Source organism: Amborella trichopoda, chromosome 11 (genome assembly GCF_054954075.1).
Source record: "Amborella trichopoda isolate Santa Cruz 75 chromosome 11, AtrichopodaSantaCruz75HAP2 v2.0, whole genome shotgun sequence".
Taxonomy (NCBI): Eukaryota; Viridiplantae; Streptophyta; class Magnoliopsida; order Amborellales; family Amborellaceae; genus Amborella; species Amborella trichopoda.
The window spans coordinates 39,252,369-39,273,194 of NC_142346.1; the positions used below are offsets into that span (position 1 = coordinate 39,252,369).

The following is a 20,826-nucleotide window of genomic DNA, read 5'->3' on the forward strand; positions in this document are numbered from 1 at the left end:
TCTTTCTAATTGGGAACTTGATCGTCTATCTAATTGGGGAGCTTGATCCCTAGAACACAGGGATCAAGTTCCTTAGATTTAATATTCTACGGACATCGTTCCCTATCATAAGGAGCTTCTGGGTGTCATCGATCCATCGACCCTGCCCCCCAATTTTGGAATAGTTCCCAATTGCGTTCCCAACAACTATGGTTCGAATCCTACAGCTGGTTACCCCCCCCCGCCCCAAAAAAAAAAAAGAAAAGAAAAACACACAAAACATAAAACAAGAAAATAAATCTGTTGAGAAATTCTGTACTGCCTCACTGTTTTAGAGACCCTTTGGTGAGGGAATCTTACTAATGAATGTGAAGTCTTTCCGAAGAGCCCCATCCCTTCTCACACATGGGTTATGAATGGATCACCTGTCTGTCTCTATACTTTGAAGTGGAAAAATCCACGAAACAGTCTTTTTAATGATGTCAATAAGAAGTACTTCATTGTTCAAAGCGTGCTTACTCTATTATTCCAAATTTTTTACATAACTTGTAGGTTACATCTTACATGTTAATCAGTGGAGATTTCTGTTTTGCGACAATAGGAAAATGAATGTAAACTTCTCGGGTCTTCTATTGACTCTACTGGGTGCCTTGCACAGTTGCTCACAAACATAAAAGCTACAGTAGGATTTCGTATGAAGTTGGGGATCCATTGGAACTTATTTTTATAATGATGTAGAGATTTGTGAGGAGGCTAAACAACATTGGGTCTTAAAAAAGTGATATGACTGTACATGTCTTGAAATCAATGCTATAATGCTCCGGTGCCTTTTTGCTATCCTGAACCAGATGCTGTTTATGGACTTTGCTAAAGGCAGTGTTTATTGATTTAGGAAAATTTTAATGAAACCTAATTTCTTTGGTATTTGTCTTTCTCCAATAGAGGCAAACTCGATGACTGATGATTTAACTCGGTACCAAGGGGTTGAGTTATGAGACATCATTCTCTCCATATCTTCTCATTATAGAACTGGGCAATGAATGCAACCATTGTGATACTTATTCTCATGTTGGGAGGGTTTGAGAACATTTGTGATCGGTTCATTTATTTTTTATTAGTAGCAATCTTATATTGTAATGGTGAGATCAAAAGTCGCAAAATTGGTATATGCATGTGTACTATGAACAAGATGGTGTATACAAAACTAGGAAATATTTCAAAAATAGTAACAACTTAACTAGATTGCTGTAGCTATACACAAGGTGGATCTGAGTTTCTTCTCTCATGAGGTGTTCCACAACTGCATCAAACTTACACGAAGAGTGCCGGAAGATTACATTTGAGCCTTGTAGGATAACTTGAGACTTAATCTCACTAAAGATGTCTTGAAGTTTCAAGGGCAATTTGAAGTGTTTTGGGCCCATTTTATAGCACTAGTCGAGTCTCCTGCCACAATAAGAGGCCCCCACTCAGATTTATATAATCTAAGGCTACCTAAAAGGGCCTTGGCTTAAGCTTCATTGGCAGTTCAAATACCTGCTGGCCCAGTGTACAAGCACAAACTTCCCCTGGTGATTCTGAGAAGCACATCCAATACCTGCTGTGTCTGGGTTGCCCCTAGAAGTACCATCGAAATTTGACTTGATAGTGTTTGGGGGAGGTGGGATCGAATTTTGATTATAAAATCTTTGTTCCTTGTGGTTAATCTGCTGCCAATGTGGATGTTGATCGCTATGTGTATACCACCAAAATTCTTTTCTTACAAGTGCTAGTCATTAACACGGCCCCGAATGATTTAAGCTACATTTGAGTATTTACCTTGAAAAATCTTGTATTTTTTTCCAGCCAAAGTAGCCATAACATGGCCATTAGGCCCCAATGCCAAAGAATGAGGCCCAACTGTTGGGGTGGGGGATAGGCATTGAAAACGTTTGTCCATAGTTCGTGGAAGAATCCATGTAAGAAACAAAAACAGAAGCATAAAAGTACCATACTGACTGGGTTGCTATCCAATTGAGACAAGGATGATGTGCTGTTTCCTCCACCCATGTGATACACCTATTAGGAATAGACAAACCACAGGTTCTGAGATGGTCAACAGTGAGCACTTTATCTTAAGAAAACCAGCCATCCAAATACCTGAACTTTTTGTGGAACCGAATAGCCTATCATACCTGTCATGCTGTTGCTGTGAGCGGAGAGCGAACTAGACCAGTAAATGGACCTTACTGCGAGAAAGCCCTTGCTGCTTGGGGACCATATCGACTTATCCACACCTGAAATTGGGGTGCGTGCCACCCCTTCCATGATCTCCTGGTATTTGAGGTTCCGCCTGAAAATTGGGGTATGTGATTGTTGACCATTTGTTCTTTCGAAGACCTCTGAGAGTAAGATATTGTTGTTGGGGGTCTAGGTCTGCCAAAGCATGAAATCTCTCAGTAAACACTTGTGACCCTCACCACAATTCTCGCCAAAAGCAAATTCTATTCTCAGAACTGGCCTTTAATCTGATGAACGTCGAGAATTTGCCTGTAGTATTCTTAATAGCCCTCCAAGCACCTGAAAGTCTCTTGGCCTGTGGTTGGTCTTGAACAACCAACAACTAGTAGCACATTGGTACTGACTTCATGACTCCCCAAATCGTCAATGACACATTCCAACAGAGCTGCATTTACCCTTTTTCAATTGTCTAATACCGAGATCACCTTGATCTTTGGGTGGCACACTATCTCCTTATTTACCATATGGTATTTGTTAGACTATTGAGAGCCCTTCCAAAGAAAATTACACTGTAGTTGCTCAATTCTCAACACTGAATCAGGTATGCAAATAAAACATAGAATAAACTGGGAGATTGGAGAGAGTAGTTTTCACTAGTGTATTACAATACCCATTTGAAGCGACACTTCCAAGGGTACGCATCTCTTGAACCTCTCAACGATACTATCTCAAAGATCCCGAAGAATCTTCTTCTGTTTACCCTAACAATGGGGTAACCCAAGATCTTCCCTGGCACTGGTTCAATACCATACCTCATACCATTGGCCAAACCTTGGAGCATAGTTAGATTTAGACTCACTCCCTACAGCTTTGTCTTATTCATACAAACTCAGAGTCTAAAAGTGAACTCAAAACATCTTAAAAATAACCACCGGTCGTCTACGTGATTTGTATCTAGGACGTAGAATATCAATGTATTGTCGACATACTAAAGATGTGGGATTGAGAGTCCATTGGGTCTGGCTTTGTATCCTTGGATTGGGCTTGCTGCATACTTTTGGTAGATCATTATGCTGAAAGTCTCAGCTACAATTGAGGATAGAAAACGTGATGGTGGATCACTTTGACAAAGGCCTCTAAAGCAAGAGAAAAAGCCACAGGGGGTTCCCTTGAGGAGGATAGAATCTAGCTGATAAGATATGGGGAAGATCCAGGAACACCATTTCCCCAAATCCCATGAGAAGTGGTTTCTCTAGCACCTTGTAGTTTACATGGTCATATGTTTTTTCTTGGTCCAACTCACAAATTATCCTAGTAATTTCGATTTGTTTTTGAGAGGACACGCAGCCCAAGGCCATGTGCCACCCAAGGCACCCAGTAATTTCGATTTGTTGTCTTAGGTGATTGCATTTATGCGCAATCAAAGCACCATCCGGAATTTCTTGCCCCTTGGGTAAGGACCTCTCTTACGTAACCTTGAACCAAGGTACTCGTACAGGTACTCATCAAAAGGCTTCTTAATCAGAAATCCCTAATGTCTTTTGCCCCCTCTTTTTGAGGGATTATTGTAATGAAAGTAGCATTCAAGTCCTCGTGAAAAGTGCCTTTAGATTGGAACTTTGAGAAAATTGTATGAGGCCTTCCTGTTATAATATTAAGAATTAAAAAAAAATTGGTAAAAAGGCCACCGGAGTTCTATCTTGGCCTAGTTTGAAAATGACATTCTTCACCCCCTCTCTCTAGAAAAGCCTTTCCGACCAATGTGCTATAGCCTCAAACTATCTGTCTCTTCTAGAACCTTCTTCTTGACTTGATACTAGTAAAAAATTTGGTCATCGTCTTTGTGCTATTTAGTTTGTGATCTTTATCTCCAAAAACTTCCTCCTATTTCAAGTCTCTTCAAACTCTGCCCTTGCTTGTAACCTTCTTTTGTTATCTCGAGAGTCATTTCCTTTCTTCTTCTAAACTACTTAATTCTGATTTTTTCAGCAAGAAGGCCCCGTTTTCTATATTGTTTTTTGGGGTAAGTCAGTGGGGATTTGGGCTCCTACTCGTTTTTCATTAATAAGTAAGAGTGGTACAAAAGGATAAAGAGTTTATGATACAGTTCTTTCATTAGAAGTCCCGGCCATATCAGAAGAAATTAGAGGAGAAATAAAATTAGGTGGTCGGGCACGCCAAACCATGGCCTCAAGAGACTTGTAGCACTCTTGGCCAAGTGATCGGCCACCGAGTTGGCCTCTTGTTAGACATGCTTAATACTCCAGGGGTGGCCATCCGGGTGGTAAAGGCAGTTTTTGTCATAATACGGAGATTCCAGGGAGGTTTATGGCGGCCTTGAAGGGAATGCATTAGAATATGCGAATCACTCTCAATGAGCAGTGGAAAGCAATGCAGCTCAATAACTATCTGAATGCCCCTTTCAAGTGCTGAAAATTGAGCAACATTGTTGGATGTGTGCCTAGAGGAGTAGCAAAAGCGGCACAAAACCCTCCCATATCGTTTTTGATAATTCCTCCACAACTAGCTGCTCCAAGGTTGCCATGGGAGGAGCCATCAATGTTTAGTTTATAGAGACCTGCTGGGGGGGAGACCATGAGACCAAAATCAAAGTTTTAGGATGCATTGGGTGCCACGGGATTTTGAGGTTCTCAACTATAGGCTTCTTTGATGGGTGGAAAGTCCATCCTTTCACCTTTGCTAAGCCCGCAACTATAGAAATGATCTGGTAATTGTTCTCTTTTGGGTCTCTTTCCTTCAAAGATACACAAATTTCTCTCAGTCCAGAGGAGCCAGATGGTTGTGGAGAATAGAGAGATCCAAACATTACATAATCCGACTGATCGAAACCCGAATTTGCCCAACCAGCTCTCAAATATTGAAGGTATCGATGGGCCTATAGGGAAACTTTTGTCACATTGCCACATAATAGATCGCTAGAGAACCTGCGAGAAAGTACATAATAAAATAATATGGTTAACAAAATCACCTTCATTCAAGCACAAGGGCAACGGTGTGCTATATGGATCCCTCTAGATTGTAGTATTTCAGATGTGGGGAGGCGAATTGGAAGGGCAATCCAAGTGAACCATTTGGCTCGAGGATGGGAATGAGAAGCCCATAAATTTTTGAAGATCTCTTTGGTGGGGGCCCTGTCTCTAATATAGTTCCAAGCGCTCTTAATAGAAAAAGATCAGTCCGAGGAGTGAATCCATACGAGGAAATCATCAAAAGGTTGAAGAGGGACCGTGAAAGACTTCACCGCTTGTCAAGCTCGAAACAAAGGCCCAATAGTAGTTCTTCGCAGAGAGTAGGGTCCAATGGTGAGGTCAGGCAGGCACCATTGTTGGGGATTATCAGAGAGAAAATCAGCCAGACTAGACTTCGTAGGTAGAGCCAAGTCCTTATGTATATTATGTCCAAACTCATCCCAGAGAGGGACCTTCGAAAGAAATGGATTTGCCCAAAATTGGATGGAGTTACTGTTACCCACAACCCACTTAACATTGCGCCTGAGTTTGTTTAAACTAGAAAAGATGCCGTTCCAAGCGTGAGATGATTTCTTGATCTTAGAGAGCCATATGGAGGAGTTTTTAAATACCTGTGTTGGAAAAATTTAGAAATAAGAGAGGAGGGGTTTGCAACTAGCCTCCAAGCAAGCTTAATCATGCCAGCCAGGTTCCCATCCTGTAGATGTCTAATCCCAAGATCGCCCTCCTCAAAGGGAAGACATGTACTCTCCCAATTTAGAAGATGTAGTCCCTTCATATCTGAAGTACCTGCCCAAAGAAAGTTCCGCTGACATCTCTCTAACATATTGCATGTCCGAACTGGCAGAAGGAATGATAAAGTCCAGTAGATTGAGGAAGCACTTAAGATCGACTTAATCAACTAAAGTCTACCTGCAAAAGATAACGTTAAAGCTTGCCAGGATCCAATTTTAGCAACTGTCTTCCCCACCAAAGCTTGACAATGGGAGTGTTTTAGAGCGCCATGAAAGAGAGGCAACCCAAGATATTTCTCTGGCAGACCCCCTTCCCCAAAATGAAGAATATCCATAATTTCTGATTTAAGTCCATTGCCATAGCCAAAGAATAGAATTTTGCTTTTCATAGCGTTGAGTTTTTGCCCCATGGCCCCACAGAAAGAATCCAGGATGTTACTTACTGCAATTGCAGCCTTAGGGGATGCCTCACAGAAAATTAGGACATCATCTGCATATAGTAGTTGGGAAACCCCATTGTTCGAGCCAGAGGGAAAAGCTGACGGTTGGTAGCCATTTTTAAAGGCCCCCTCCAGCTGCCTACTTAGAAAATCCATAACAATTAAGAATAAGGAGATAAAGGATCACCGTGCTGCAACCCCCGCTTGCTTCTGAAGTAACCTTTAGGCGAGCCATTAACCAATATGGAAAAGCTAGGCGTACTAACACAATACTTCACTCAGGTTATAAACTTATCAGGAAACCCCAAAGCTGACAACTTTTTACTGGTATTGCTGGAATATCACTTACCTCTATGAAATTATTGTCTGAGGAATAGTTCAGTTTATGCCGTTTCTTCAAAGCACTGCATGGTTTGATTTAAAGCATTGATGTATGTTATCTATGGATTTTTGCTGCACTAGAGTTTTTCTGTTCTGTTATTGAAAAGTGCCTTTACTACATCCGTGTTACGTGCTATTCTTTCAGGTTATAGATGCATGCGTTAAAGGAAATTTGGGGCGTTTCATAAATCATAGTTGTGAGCCTAATTGTCGAACTGAGAAGGTGAAAAAAGCTAGCCTGCAAACATCTATTCTTGTTTGTCCCTTAATGGTTGATATCTAGACATCTTTCCTTGTGCAGTTCATAGTTGTATTATGTTTGGAGCAGTTTTCTTGTACTCAATACATTCTTACACTGGATTCTTTCTTTTTGTGAGCTACAAGAGATACAGCAGTTGCATTTCATATATATTTGTGATTCATACTTTGTAACTTTTAATTTTGAGGAGCTGTTATGAATATAAATCAGGGAGTACGGAACATATTAAGAGATGAAGGGAATCACTTGCTTTTTACCCCTTTTTCTTGTTTTAGGCATTTTGGTTTGATTTTAAACTTTGGAGAAGTTTCTGTGGGTAGTCTGTGAACATGAAAATATTGAGAATAACTGTTCATACAGGAGGTTGCGACTATTCTTCACGGCTCTCTTTTCTCCTGTTTTTCTGATTTCTTCCATGGATAAGTTCTGGGCATGTTTTCCAAATACAATGTTGATTACAGGGACTGCCATTCTCATTCTGTCCTCACCCATAGCATGGTTGCAATATGAAATCCTATAATTGTCTACTATTGTCATCAGTGCTTTTTGGGGTGGAAATAGCAAAAGCATGGTGAGAATAGCAGCCCCCTGGTTATTTATTTGTCTTTCTGTACGTTCAAAATATCAGGTGGTTAATTTATATCTTTACTCCCTTTTTTAGAAAATTTGTTAGAGCACGAACTTTCTTTCTAAGCTTCAAAATTGACCTAGCTTTTGCATTTTAAATTTTTTTAGGTAAACTTTGTCTCGAGGTAATATTGCTTCTGAGGTCCGAAATAATACTTCTATAGTTTGTTCAGACCAACCTTCTGCTGAATATATATTACTACAAAAGTTGGATATGACCTCTTGTCTTAACGGTGTAAGGGTGCAACACAATCTCCATAGATACATTTTACTTATTTTTACTCAATTTTGGATATCTTATGTTTCATGTATTTATTTTGCTCTCTGTCTGTCTGTCTCTCTCTCTCTCTCTCTCTCTCTCTCCTGTTTCAACATGTTTAATATTATTAGAATATCTGCATTTCTTGTATTGTATTTCATTTCTACTAATTTGATTACCTTACTTTGGTCATTTTTTTATGAATTATTATTTTTCTAGTAGCATTATACTTTACTGCTATACTTTTTGGCAGAACACTTACCATTAGCTAGCGTTTTACTTTTCCTATATTTCCTTTTTTTTTTTTTTCAATTGTATTACCTACTCAGTGTAAGTGCATACATTCATTCCGTACCTTGCCACTTTCCCCAGGAAACATGGAGGCAGTCTCTCTTGTTATCCCATTCGCACATGCATGTGTGTCTGCGAATATGTGTATGGATCTATCTAAGCATATACACACACACAGAGGGAGGAAGGGGCTGTAAACAGCTTCTTTTCTTTCCATGTTTCCCATCTTTTTTGGACTTTATGTAATTCTGTATAACATTATGAGAATTTTCTAAATTGTTCTGAGCTTTTGCTTCATCTGTTACTTTCATGATGTTTCTTTGGGACATCTGGGCATTGAGCTGAAGGTGATTAATTCTTTGGTCTTGGCTTTCATGGCTGTCTTGCATAATGTGGATGTTTGTGTATAAACATTCATGTTGAATGCAGTGATTCAATTATCATGATTTATCGACTTTTCTGGTTATCTCTATTCAGCTGATTTTGGATTGCCTTTTTTGATGTCTAACTAGGCGAAACTAGTTTTACTTGAATCATGATAACTTGGGCAATTACGTGACAAATGTTCTGCTTCTTTTCTTTTGGGTAACACTTTGCACATGCAATTTTAAGAATATCTTTCTTATAGACTTAATGGAAAAAAAAAGGGAACGGCCTGGGTGGTCAGCGAGGTGGGATGCCACAACGTGGTGTCTAGAGTTCCATTCCTACCACTGAACTACTTATATTAATATTGAAATATTTCCTGTATTGAGGTAAGTTATCTGACTTTCTGTTTGTTGTTTGATGGATCAGTGGATTGTTAATGGAGAAGTGTGTATCGGATTATTCGCAATTCGAGATATTAAAAAGGTGGCTTTCTTGTGCTTCATTAGACCAATGGCTGGACTTGCTTCCTTTAGTAAATAATTGTTAAACTGCAAGATGCATCTGGCTCTATTACTGTTATTTAAATCTTTGAAATCAGAGAGCAGCAGTAGTTTCGATTTGTTTATGTCATCTTAACTTATCAATCATTAAACATGCTGCTGTTTTTTGGTTGTTACATTAGGAGCTGAATAGAGCTGGGAGCAGTAGTTTATGATGATTTACTGTTTTTTATTTGTCATCTGGCTTCGTTTTGTTAGGGTTAATTTGCTCTATTTTTTGTTCTATAAAGAATGTACAGTTGTCTAGTTTTTATTTTTCAGATGGGTGGCTAAGATTATGTTTAATTTGGGTTTAGGATTTAAAGATTGGTTCGGGTTTAGGTGACTTGGGCTTTATGTTAGCTTTTAGCTGATTTTTACCTATGAAGACCTGATGTTGGATTTTTTTAAGTAGACTTCTGGAAATTTGTCTAAGAAAGAAATATATCTGGAGTGAAATCTCCTGCAGGCCTAGGTTGAGTTCAATGTTTCAGACATTTTATGTTCCCGTTTTCCAATTCGAATAATGTTATTCATTAAAAAAAATTTGAATAATGTTATTCTCCCCATCTTCCTTGCATCAAAAGGGTTTGAAGAAGCTTTAACCAGTCCATAAATTTTAGTTTTCCAAATATTTGAATCAATCTCATGTGATGACGTTATTATTGGATTGATTGGAGTCGAATATGACATTTTTGTATACTCGAATACAATGGTAAATTTATAGGTCAATTTGACATTGTTGACATTCCTTTGCTGACTGTGATATATATATATATATATATACACACAAATTTTTGTTTTTCATTTTCATACATCTCGATGTCGAGATGATCAATTAAAGTGTTTTCCAACATCAAAACAACCTTTTATGATGTATTTTTGAGGTACATCTTAATTCTACATTTTAAGGTTGCAACGTTGTATAATCTTTTTCCCTATATATATGTGTGTGTGTGTGTGTATATATATATATATATATATATATATATATATATATATTGGTGTGGTTTCTATAAGGTTGCAACCTTAAACAATCCAATTAAGGCGCACCTCCAAATTTTATCATAACATGTAATTTTGGTGTAAAAAATTATTAGGATTATCTGAAAATCTATTTTTATTCTAATTATAAAATTTTAAACTAAAAAAATAGTTGAAATCAAGTAGATCTATAAACATATGAAAATCTTGAAAATGGACGGTCTAGGTAATGTGTTGCAAGTTGCACTATTTCTAGGACTCAAATTTTTATTTTTTATTTTTTTATTTTATTTCTATATTCATACATCTCGATGTCGAGATGATCAATTGGAGGGTCTTTCAACATTAAAACAACATTTTCCGATAGATTTTTGTGGTGCATCTGTAATTCTGCATTTTAAGGTTGCGACCTTATATAAACTTTTTCCTATATATATATATATATGTTTTTTTTTTCTCACTTTGTTGAGTTGTCTCATGTGCTGCTTCCCCCCCCCCCCCCCCCCCCCCCTCTTGGGGAGCTTCCTTATATTCTTTTGTTTTGACTCCATGGTGATGTTCGTATTTTTGTCATGGTTATGCATGCTCATGCTTTAAATTTTAGTCCCTATAAGTAACACTACTCTATTATGAAGATATACCACTGTTATTACTGATGTGTGGTTAGAAACTGTTCTCAGGGAGAAGAAGTTACGTTTGACTACAACTATGTCCGAGTTTTCGGGGCTGTTGCAAAGAAATGTGTCTGTGGATCTTCTGAATGCAGAGGGTATATTGGTGGTGATCCATTAAATCCTGAAGCTGTTGTTCATAGTGACTCTGATGAAGACTATCCTGAACCCGTGATGATTCACGAAAATGGCGGAACTGGGATCTTAGCTGATGATACCATTTCGAATAATGGTAGAACTGAGATCTTAGCTGATGATACCAACTCCAGTACCAAAGGAAATAGCATAACTGGGATCTCAGCTAATGATACCATCTCAAAAACTGAAGAAATTGGTGGAACTGAGATTTTAGCTATTGATAACATCTCCAATAGCAAAGAAGCTGGTAGAACTGAGATTTTAGCTAATGAATATAACTCCATTATGAAAGAAGATGGTGGAGCTGAGATATTAGCTAATGACAACAACTCCAATTTGAAAGAAAATGGTAGAACTGAGGTCATATATGATGATAGCAATAACACCTGCAGTACCAATTGGACGGATGCTGTTGTTCCACGGGAAATTGCTTCTTTACCAGCTGGAGATGTCAGTAACAGACCTATTGCTGACAATATGGAAGTTAGTCACAAGGATAAAAAAGCTGTTTCCTCAATCAAGAAGTCATCTAGATCTATCAAGATGGGAAGGTCTAATACAAACCAACTTAAGGCCAGCAAACCTAGAAAACTGCTGCCAGGCATTGATAGAGGCCGCTTTGAAGGAGGTATTTATATTTTTTTTCATCCTCAAGTTTTGCTTTTCGTATCTGTTAGTGAGCTGACTGCATTAGTGAGCTGACTGTATTTCCTTATGCACCCAGTTGATGAGAAACTAAATGAGTTACTTGATGCCGAAGGTGGGATCAGCAAACGAAAAGTAAGTACTTTTTTGCAATATGAAGTTCTTGCCTGTGTAAATGATATCCTGGCATATTGGTGCATCCAAGCATTTTGGGACCAGTCAATACAGGGCTCTCTTGTTGGATCTAGATTTTCACTGTTTTGCCAGGGTGGAAAGGATTTGCTTGATAATAATATAGAGATCATTTTCATTTGACTCCAGAAATGAGTACTTGTGGCTATCATTTAATAAGTAATCGGAAAATGTTAAATGAAATTTAGCAGAGTTGAAATAGTTTCAACTTTCAATAGATGCCAATGTTGTTCTTAAATTAACATACAAGGAGCTGTTACTGTATTCTATGGATCTTTTCCTGTAGCTAGTTTATGTACATAGCAGTCTGACTTTTACTTTTCAACTGTAATATGAATAACTCCTAATTAGGAGAGAGATCGGAGACAAAATGTTATGTTGATCTAACATGAGCTAATTGTAATGACATCGAACAAAACAATGACAGCTTTGTGTTGGTCTTCAGCTTTTAACTCATGGTTCACAAAGTCTTCAGCTTTTAACTCATGGTTCATTGCCTTTATATCCAAGTATCTGTTATTTAAAATATAAATCTGGTACACAATAACAACAATTTCATCATGTTCATCATCATGGAAATGAGCATGAACCAGCTGAAGATGTATGTTTCTCATTTACTTATCAAGTACTCCATGCTGTCCTGGGCGATTTCATGCTTGCCATCATTGCTGTCATTGTTGCCATCACTCATATGTGAACTAATTTGTTTCTAAAACTTATGTGATTTTTTTGTCTAATAATATTGTCAAGCAGGTCTTTTCTTTCTATTTTCTTGTTTTCCATGCTGCATCATTAAAGTGCTGAAGTGATTAAACAAAGACACCATTCTGTATACAATATGATTGAGATAGAAATCAATTGATTGCACCACTCTGACATGTTCCGCTTGTAATTTGAAACATCATTCAACATTTCTAGAAATTGTAGCATGAAATGGGCATTGAAAAATCGGGTGCAGGCTTGCAGCATTTTCCACCCTTGGGCAAGGTGTGACCTGGGTGCACACCTGGGGCCAGCCTGCCCGAAAAGGGCTACCTATGTTAGGAGGGGCAGGTGGCTGCCTATGCAGAAGGCGACCCCCTTTTTTTTTTATTTTTTCTTCTTGTCCAGCTCAAATAGTCTTGGTTCATGGAAGAAAAGTGGGATGAGAAAGTTATCTTGTGTGAAGACTCTAAAGGGGTTAGTTACAGTGTGATTCAATCATCATTCTATGGGTAGTTTTCCATCACAAGCTTCTATGCAATACATGTGGTGCATGCCTGCTACGCAATATATGTGGCAAGACATTATTGACAAGTATGCTAAGCAAGAACTTTGCTTTGAATTGCAAAGCTTGTTTTGAGTTCCATTAATCCCGATCAAACGTCAAAACTGAATGATATTTAGCCAATGAGTCAAGCTTCCACCTTGACTTATTGTTACCGAAATGTAATACCTATTGATTGTTAGACATCTATAGACAGTGAAGAATGAGCAAATCTCATCTAACCATGCATCAAATGTATGGAATAACCTTGATGATGGCCTACCTCACAACATATAGTTAATCTATTGATGATTTAAGGTATGATAACCTCAGAAATTCTCTGAATTCATTGTTTATTTACGATATTTGTATCATATTACATCCATATGTTCTTTCCTAAGTTGCAAGAGCTTTGTTCTCAGGATGGTGCTTGATTTCTAGAATCTTTATCCCACGCGCACTGTTGAACCTCGTAACCAGTCACATCCTCTACTTGAATCCTTCAAAATCATCACATTACTCACTCCCTCTCCTGCTTCCAATCACGTTCTGTACAATAACAGCCCTTGCATATGTGAGCAGCCATAAGTGTATTTTACTCTTATAAGGGTTAGAACAATCTTAAGTTAACGTTTATAAAAAAAAAAGAGGGTTAGAACAATCCTTTTATTGTCCCTGCATGCATTTGTATGTATGTGGGGTTTATTTCTTAGAGTCAGTAGAAATTATTCTCCTCATTATTAGCAAGTCTGCTTATCATGGTATCGAAGCCAATGTTGGAGCTTGTGCAGAGGGTAAACAGGGCAAACAACTCGTTTTAGTTTTCCAAAATCTTCAATGAAATATTATATCCGGGATTATTTTAGATTTTACATCGTAAATAGGGTGTCAAGAAACCCTATTTCAGCATACAGTCGCTAATATTGCAAAATTAAGATTCATGAAGAATAATTGAGATTCGAATCAAGATTGTTGGAGAAGAAAATCTGTGTTATGGCATGCTGCACCATTACCAAGTAAGATTTTGAATCCACATTTCTTACATGTCACGTTGAGCGCATAGCAAATGAAGAAAACTCTTGGATTTTGTTTGTCACATTGCAAGTATATTCGCACCCTCATTGTTCTTGCTTGGCCGTCATTATTTTGCTTTACAGGATGCCATAGAGCGGCTGTCATGGGGGTGATCCAAGCAACTCCTATAGTAAGAAAATAGACGTTCGCTAATAATAGATTTGAGGTGAAGGGAAATTTACTAGCAATACAATATCACAAAAGCAACTGTAATGCTGCACTCAAAATGGGCATTGTATTGATGCTCACAAATTATATAATTGCATAGACAATTTTAAGCTCATGAACATTAAGTTTTTCTCACACAATTATAATTTTCTGTTTATGGAATCATACTAATTACAAACATCAAAACATTAGTCCCCAAAGAAAATGAACCACAGATCAAACATATATATTGATGTTATTACTTTTAAAGATTGAGAAAACTGAGAAAGTAATAAAAGCAAATAATGCGCAAGAGGAGAGAAAAGTAGATACAAAAGATCTACACAGAGCAGTACCGAGTGGCGAAAAGGCAATCTAATGCTCTTATCCGCAGCATAATGAGAAGAAAAAAACATTTTATTAATTCAAGTGACAACGTAGAGAGGACCGATAGAAAGTGGAAGAAGGAGAGAGGGAGTAGGTATCTCCTCCGCTGTTTTCCACGTGGAAATAAATATAGTATCACCTGTACAAGAAAAGCGATTGTGTATGATACTCCTGCCTTGGGGCCAGCGCTAGATTAGTTATTAATGGATATAGGTAATACTTAGAATTTTTTGTTTATGGTTTATAAATTTTTGGAACTTAGACAACGGCGAAAACTTGCCTGAGACTTGTGAGTTGGCTTGGTCAGTTTAGGACTCTCCAAATGTTAAGTTCAATGGTCCAATTTTACCTATTTCTAAGCCACAAGGTTTTGTGTCTTAGTTTCTGACACCAGGCTAAGTTGGTAAACTGTGTTCCCCTGGACTACTATATATTTTGCCTTACACTGTTAAATATGTTCTTGTATTACTTGCAATATTTTCAATTTCTTAAAAAAAAATAAAGACAAATAAATGGAAAAAAAATACTTGCAGCTTATTTCACCAAATCTCGGCTTATATTGTGGTTTCTGATACTGTGATTTTGGATCTTCATGTGAGATCTTTCCTCATTTTATCAAACTCATGATAGTACTCGGGTATTCTTTTTCTTTAGGTCTGTTTCTTCTAAGTTTTGATGACATCCTTCACAATGACAGTGCTTATCTGCATATTTTGTTCGTCTTAGCATCTGTTTTTCTTTTTTGTGGGTGCATATATTTAATCAACTACTATAATGGTCATGTCTTATGTTTCTCTGGGTTATTTCTTGGATGGATCTTGATCTTGTTTCGAAATCCTGTTGGTGTTGAACAGGATGCTACTAAAGGATACTTGAAGCTTTTGTTTGTTACTGCAGCTTGTGGTGATAATGTCCATGGGGAGGCATTCCAAAGGTTTATTCATTTAACATTTTCTATTCCTCTGTAAACTAATTCACATTATTTGGAAGATCTTGTTTTGCAATCTCTGATATATGCTCTAACCTGGCTGAAATTTTGTAGCACACGGGATCTTTCTTTGATTCTTGATGCACTTCTTAAAACAAAGTCACGGATGGTTTTGGTCGACATAGTGAACAAAAATGGTAGTGGCACTATTTCTTCTTGAATTGCATGCTGATTATCAATGCATTATCATAAATTTGAAGCAGACATGGTTTACTTGAACTAAGGTTGGCTTTCTGGAACTGCAGGTCTGCAAATGCTGCATAACATTATGAAACAGAACCGCAGAAATTTCAATAAAATTCCTATAATCCGGAAGCTTCTAAAGGTTGGTGTACTTTGTGGACTTGTATGCCGTTACAGGGTCTTCATATGTCAAAGTGAAATGAACATTTGAAGTCATAAGCAGTCATTTGAAATAAACATATGGCAAAGTGAAATGGACTTAATCAAATTGCATTCATTAAGCAGTCATAATATGCTAGGTGTTCTTTTTGGTCAGTCATCTGAGTTATTGCGACTTGTCGAATGTTCATATCATCTATGGGTCCTATTCTGAGCTTTTTTGCTCCTGAAATGTTATTTTTCTCTATACCATTCAGTAAATGATTGCTTGAGATCGTTTTAGTTTACATCCATTTGTTACAAGTGCATCCCTTATTTCTGCAGGTACTAGAATATCTTGCTACAAAGGAAGTACTTACCTTGGAGCACATTAATTCAAGTCCTCCTCGTGCAGGAATTGAAAGGTGCATCTCTTGATTCTGCTTGTTGCTCTTTTGTGTTCTTTGGGACCTAATAAAGCCTGTTAATTCTTCAAAAATTCTCGTAGGGCATAAATGTCCGTTGGTGGTCAGTTTCTTCTAATGCTTATAGACACTAACAGTTTCTCTTTCCATTTGTCAATATCTAGCAAGTTGATGTTATTAGGGTTATGGGAATTATCAGCACTTGGTCGTTGACTGGGAACTTTAGATTATTGAGGCCTCGATAATAGAATATTCTTAATGCTTATTGTTGGTTGGGTCTATGGAACTGTTAGTTCTGGTCTTTGTAGAAAGGGGGAGCTTGGATAATGTAATGCTTTGTACAAGAAGTTTGATTCTTTTTTTAACCTGTGAGATTAGTTTTATTTTTCAGTTTATACATGTTGTAGTAAAAACTGCATTCTTTCTCATATGTATTTTTTTGTATCTTTTGTTGCTCTATATGAGTGTAAAGCTTCTTCTCTTCTACAGCCTTTTTTATATTCCCCCCCCCCTCCCGAAAAAAAAAAAGAAAAAAAAAAAAAAAAAAGCACGTTCTTTCTAACGATTGAAAGAAAGAAAAAGAAGTGCCTCCTTGCTTTCAGAAACCTTACATCATTTGGAGAAATAGGAGGGAATCCTTGGACTTTGAGATGTTTTTTCTTTTGTTATTTATGTACTTTATGCTGAAGTTCTTATTGAGTTGAACTATCTTGCTTTTAATTGTCGATTGTGTCAATGGGTATTTGTTTGATATTCTAATCCTGCAAACTGTGTTTTCAGTTTGAAGGAGTCAATACTTAAACTGACATGGCACAATGATGTCCAGGTACAATTTGTGCAGATCTAAATTCAATTAAATGACTGGCATTTATATAACAATTCTAATGTTTTTATCCTGTTCTTTCATGCAATCCATTTTCTCTAGTGTAGTTTCTTTTGAAGTGGGAAATCTAACACTGTAAATATGATTAGTTCTTGAGTTTGCTATGATATGTGTCAACTTGTTATACATCCCTAGTAGGAATGTTTTGTATCATAGGAATATTTTGTATCTTACACTTTGCATCTGCCATTGGCATGTATAGTATTTACTGCAATATGGTCTAATATTGGGCTTGTCTATGTACACTAGAAATTGTGAATGCAAGATTTCATTGTTACACACACGAGTGCAAGAATTCACTTTTTCCTTTTCCCAAATGTGGTTAGGAGTCTTAGGACCTGATATGTTCCAGAACCTTTGATATGGATGGTTCGATATTCCTTTTGTCAATTGGATTGTTCAGTAAGAGAGAGGATTTGAAAAGAGATACTATGGAAAGAAAAATTGATTATTTTTTTTAACTTGGTTCCTTCAGGTCCACCAAATAGCACGAAGCTTCCGAGACAAATGGATACCTCGCACGACCAGGAAAGCTAAGTACTCTGATCGGGAGGGTGCTGACTATCATCATCAGTCCAATGGTCGTAATGGCCACTGGAACCGTTTCCATAAACGTTGGCAGTCCCCAGCTTTAAGACATTCAGATGCAATTGAATGTAAATCTCGTGCATTGGAGCCTGTTCCCGTCTCCTCATCTCCTTCCCTCCCCAAAAATCCCCCTTCCCCTCCAGTGGTATGTGCTAACACAGACAAGCAGACTGATGCTACCCCATCGTCAACTACAACAAATGGGACAAGAAGGCGCAAAAGGAAAAGCCGATGGGATCAGCCAAAAGATGGTGAAGAGGAGCAGCCTTCTCTAAACACTGAACACCGTCAATGCAGTGAAGTGATGCCTGACCATCCACCAGGCGAAAAACTAGTTTCGAGTCTAGCTGAGAGTGTGCAGGCCCCATTAACAATTGAGAGCAGCAGTCATAGTACACTTGTACGAGCTGTTCCTTGCAGTGAGGGAGCTCACCTTGATGATGAGAAAGTTCCTCCTGGATTTTCTGTTCCCTCGGGCACCCAGACTGCATATCCAGAAGAGCAAAGATTTGAGTGTAATGCGCAGAAGAAATCATTTATTGGAAGTCAGTTGTGCCCCGCTGAACAACATAGTCCTCTGGGGTTTCAGTCCCCTCCCCTTCCCTCCCCATTCCCAAAAGAGCAACGACGACGGCATAACGATGCTGCGAAGTATCATAGTCATCCCTGTGATTATGATGAGCATTCAGTGCCTCCAGGTTTCCCGCCTCCCTCGTGCAATGCACAGGTGAACAGTTTGAGCCCAGTTGAGCAGGGTTGTGGCATGGCGAACAAGGGGTATGATGAACAAATACCTCCTGGTTTTCAGCCGCCCTTAAGCAGTCCACAAGTTGTTCCCACCCCTCCAAACTCAAGTGCTGTAGCTCTTGATCCACCAAGTTACCAACACAACAGTTGGGGAGTTAACCAACAGGGAACAACATGCATATCACCTTCTGTGCCATCGTCATTTCCTGGAGCGCCAAGGCCCCAAGCACCAAATTTCCAAACAAACCCCATTGGTAGTAGCATTGGTGGTGCACCACCTATGCCAACTCTGAATTGGTCACTCCCACCCCCTCGTCCTCCTCCTATGCCTTTTCAGCTTCTCCCCCCACCACCTCCTGGTCCTCCACCTCTACATCACATGGTCCGTCCACCATGCAGTGAAGAGATAATGCGGTCTCCTCAGTTTGTTCCACATGTGCTAGGACCTGCACCCAGCCAACCGGTGCCTATCAACCCTCCATTGCCACCTGGACCCCCGCCTGCGAGTGCAAGACCTGTGAGTGGGTCGTTCCCTTGTGGCTCCCATTCGCCACCACTTGCCCCTCAACCAATGCTAGCTGCCCCGTTCCAATGTATGCCACCCCCTACGAATCAACCAATGCCTCCATTCCATTGTCCACCTCCACCACCTCCACCTCCACCTCCACCTCCACCTCCCAATCCTCCCATGATGCATGGGGATCCATTCCCAATGCAAAACCAGGCTACCATGCCTCCTCCCCCACTACCAAACACCTGTAATGCAGTGCCTCAGCCACAAAATCAGGCTCCTATGCAGCCGCCGCCGCCTCCGATAACCAATTGTAATGTCGTGCCAAATTCGAGAGAAGAGGGATCATCATCATATGCACCTCCACAACCTTGTGTTGGGGGAACTGCAACAGCGGGGGGCATGGGTAGGAGATGGGGTGGGCCACAGCATAGGTGTGATCATGTGCCCCCATGGCAGAGATCCAGGAACAACAACAATAGCAACAACCACCACAACAGTTGGTCAGCCAGGGGTTGTTCTAGGGGCGGGTTCAATGGTTTCAATGGGAAGTGTTTTAGGAAGGGTGGCAGTGGTGGTGGCAGCAGTGGGGCTAATAAGAATTTTTCTTCTACCCATCATCACCACCATCATTGAGTGAAACAGAGATCTGGTGTTAGCGTTCGTCTTGTATTCCCAATTCTTTTGCAGCATATATGGTGGGTCCCCATTGTTCTTTCTTTCATTCCTCTCTTTCTCACACACATTCAAATCACATGTTACCTCAATTTTCATAGTTTTGGGACTTCCATTCATCGTGGCACGCCAGATTGGATTCCATGGCTTGAGATAATGCTTAGAAGCTGGGAAGTGAAACCTCGTGCCAGTTGTATCCTATTTTTGTGTAGGTTTCACCCTTTAGAGGGCCAAATAGATGAAAAGAAAGTTACAGAAGTCCCAAAATAATTTTTGATTGTAGAGGAAATGGAAATGAAATCCTGGAATCTTGTGCCTGCCTCTGTTCCTTGGTCTTCAACGACCTCCTTGTGATTCGCTTGGTATGTTCGTCTTATTTTCTTTAGATTCCATTTTTTTTTTTTACCCAAACATGGTGGACGTGTTTCAGGAATTTCAAAGAAATTCTTGTGCAATATATGCCATACACCGGTGGAAGTTTATATTTATTCGTTATTCATTGATACAGCAGAGTCCATTTGGTGAATTAGCTTAGCTCGCAGTAGAATTAACACACCTTTTGCAGCTTGTCACTTGAACACCTTCACTTTCTATGAAGAGGGAGAGAGGGCAATCTCAATATTACAGAGAGAGAGAGAGAGAGAGAGAGAGAGAGAGAGAGAGAGAGAGAGAGAGAGAGAGAGAGAGAGAGAGAGAGAGAGAGAGAATCTCAGAATTTGATAGAAACATATATTTGAGAGAGCAATCTCAACATTTGGGCGTGTGAGAGGAGCTGAGAGAGAGATCTCAATATTTGGGCTACTCCAAGTGTGGGAAGCTGAAAATCATAATGCAATGGACCTTGGTACCCGTTGAAATCATCTCTCTTACATTTTCGAGCCAATAGTTGACTTTGATTTTTTGTTTTTCTTGTGAAGTTTATATTTATTCGTTATTCATTGATACAGCAGAGTCCATTTGGTGAATTAGCTTAGCTCGCAGTAGAATTAACACACCTTTTGCAGCTTGTCACTTGAACACCTTCACTTTCTATGAAGAGGGAGAGAGGGCAATCTCAATATTACAGAGAGAGAGAGAGAGAGAGAGAGAGAGAGAGAGAGAGAGAGAGAGAGAGAG

At 39.0% G+C, this 20,826-nt stretch overlaps 1 protein-coding gene across 2 annotated transcripts in view; it reads left to right on the top strand.

Annotated features, from left to right (window-relative positions):
* Nucleotides 1-20,213, top strand: part of EFS (histone-lysine N-methyltransferase) — a 30,221-nt gene extending 10,008 nt beyond the window's left edge. Inside the window, exons 9-18 of one of the 2 annotated variants that reach the window (XM_011626070.3) lie at nucleotides 6,890-6,967; nucleotides 8,976-9,032; nucleotides 10,753-11,509; nucleotides 11,606-11,661; nucleotides 15,427-15,506; nucleotides 15,615-15,697; nucleotides 15,806-15,885; nucleotides 16,227-16,306; nucleotides 17,087-17,132; nucleotides 17,665-20,213. In XM_011626070.3, the coding sequence (XP_011624372.3) occupies nucleotides 6,890-6,967; nucleotides 8,976-9,032; nucleotides 10,753-11,509; nucleotides 11,606-11,661; nucleotides 15,427-15,506; nucleotides 15,615-15,697; nucleotides 15,806-15,885; nucleotides 16,227-16,306; nucleotides 17,087-17,132; nucleotides 17,665-19,671 (3,324 nt within the window). In that variant the 3' untranslated portion in view covers nucleotides 19,672-20,213. The remainder of the gene's footprint in view (nucleotides 1-6,889; nucleotides 6,968-8,975; nucleotides 9,033-10,752; nucleotides 11,510-11,605; nucleotides 11,662-15,426; nucleotides 15,507-15,614; nucleotides 15,698-15,805; nucleotides 15,886-16,226; nucleotides 16,307-17,086; nucleotides 17,133-17,664) is intronic. The other variant, XM_088851478.1, reaches the window with a different exon arrangement.
* Nucleotides 20,214-20,826: the final 613 nt, after the last annotated feature.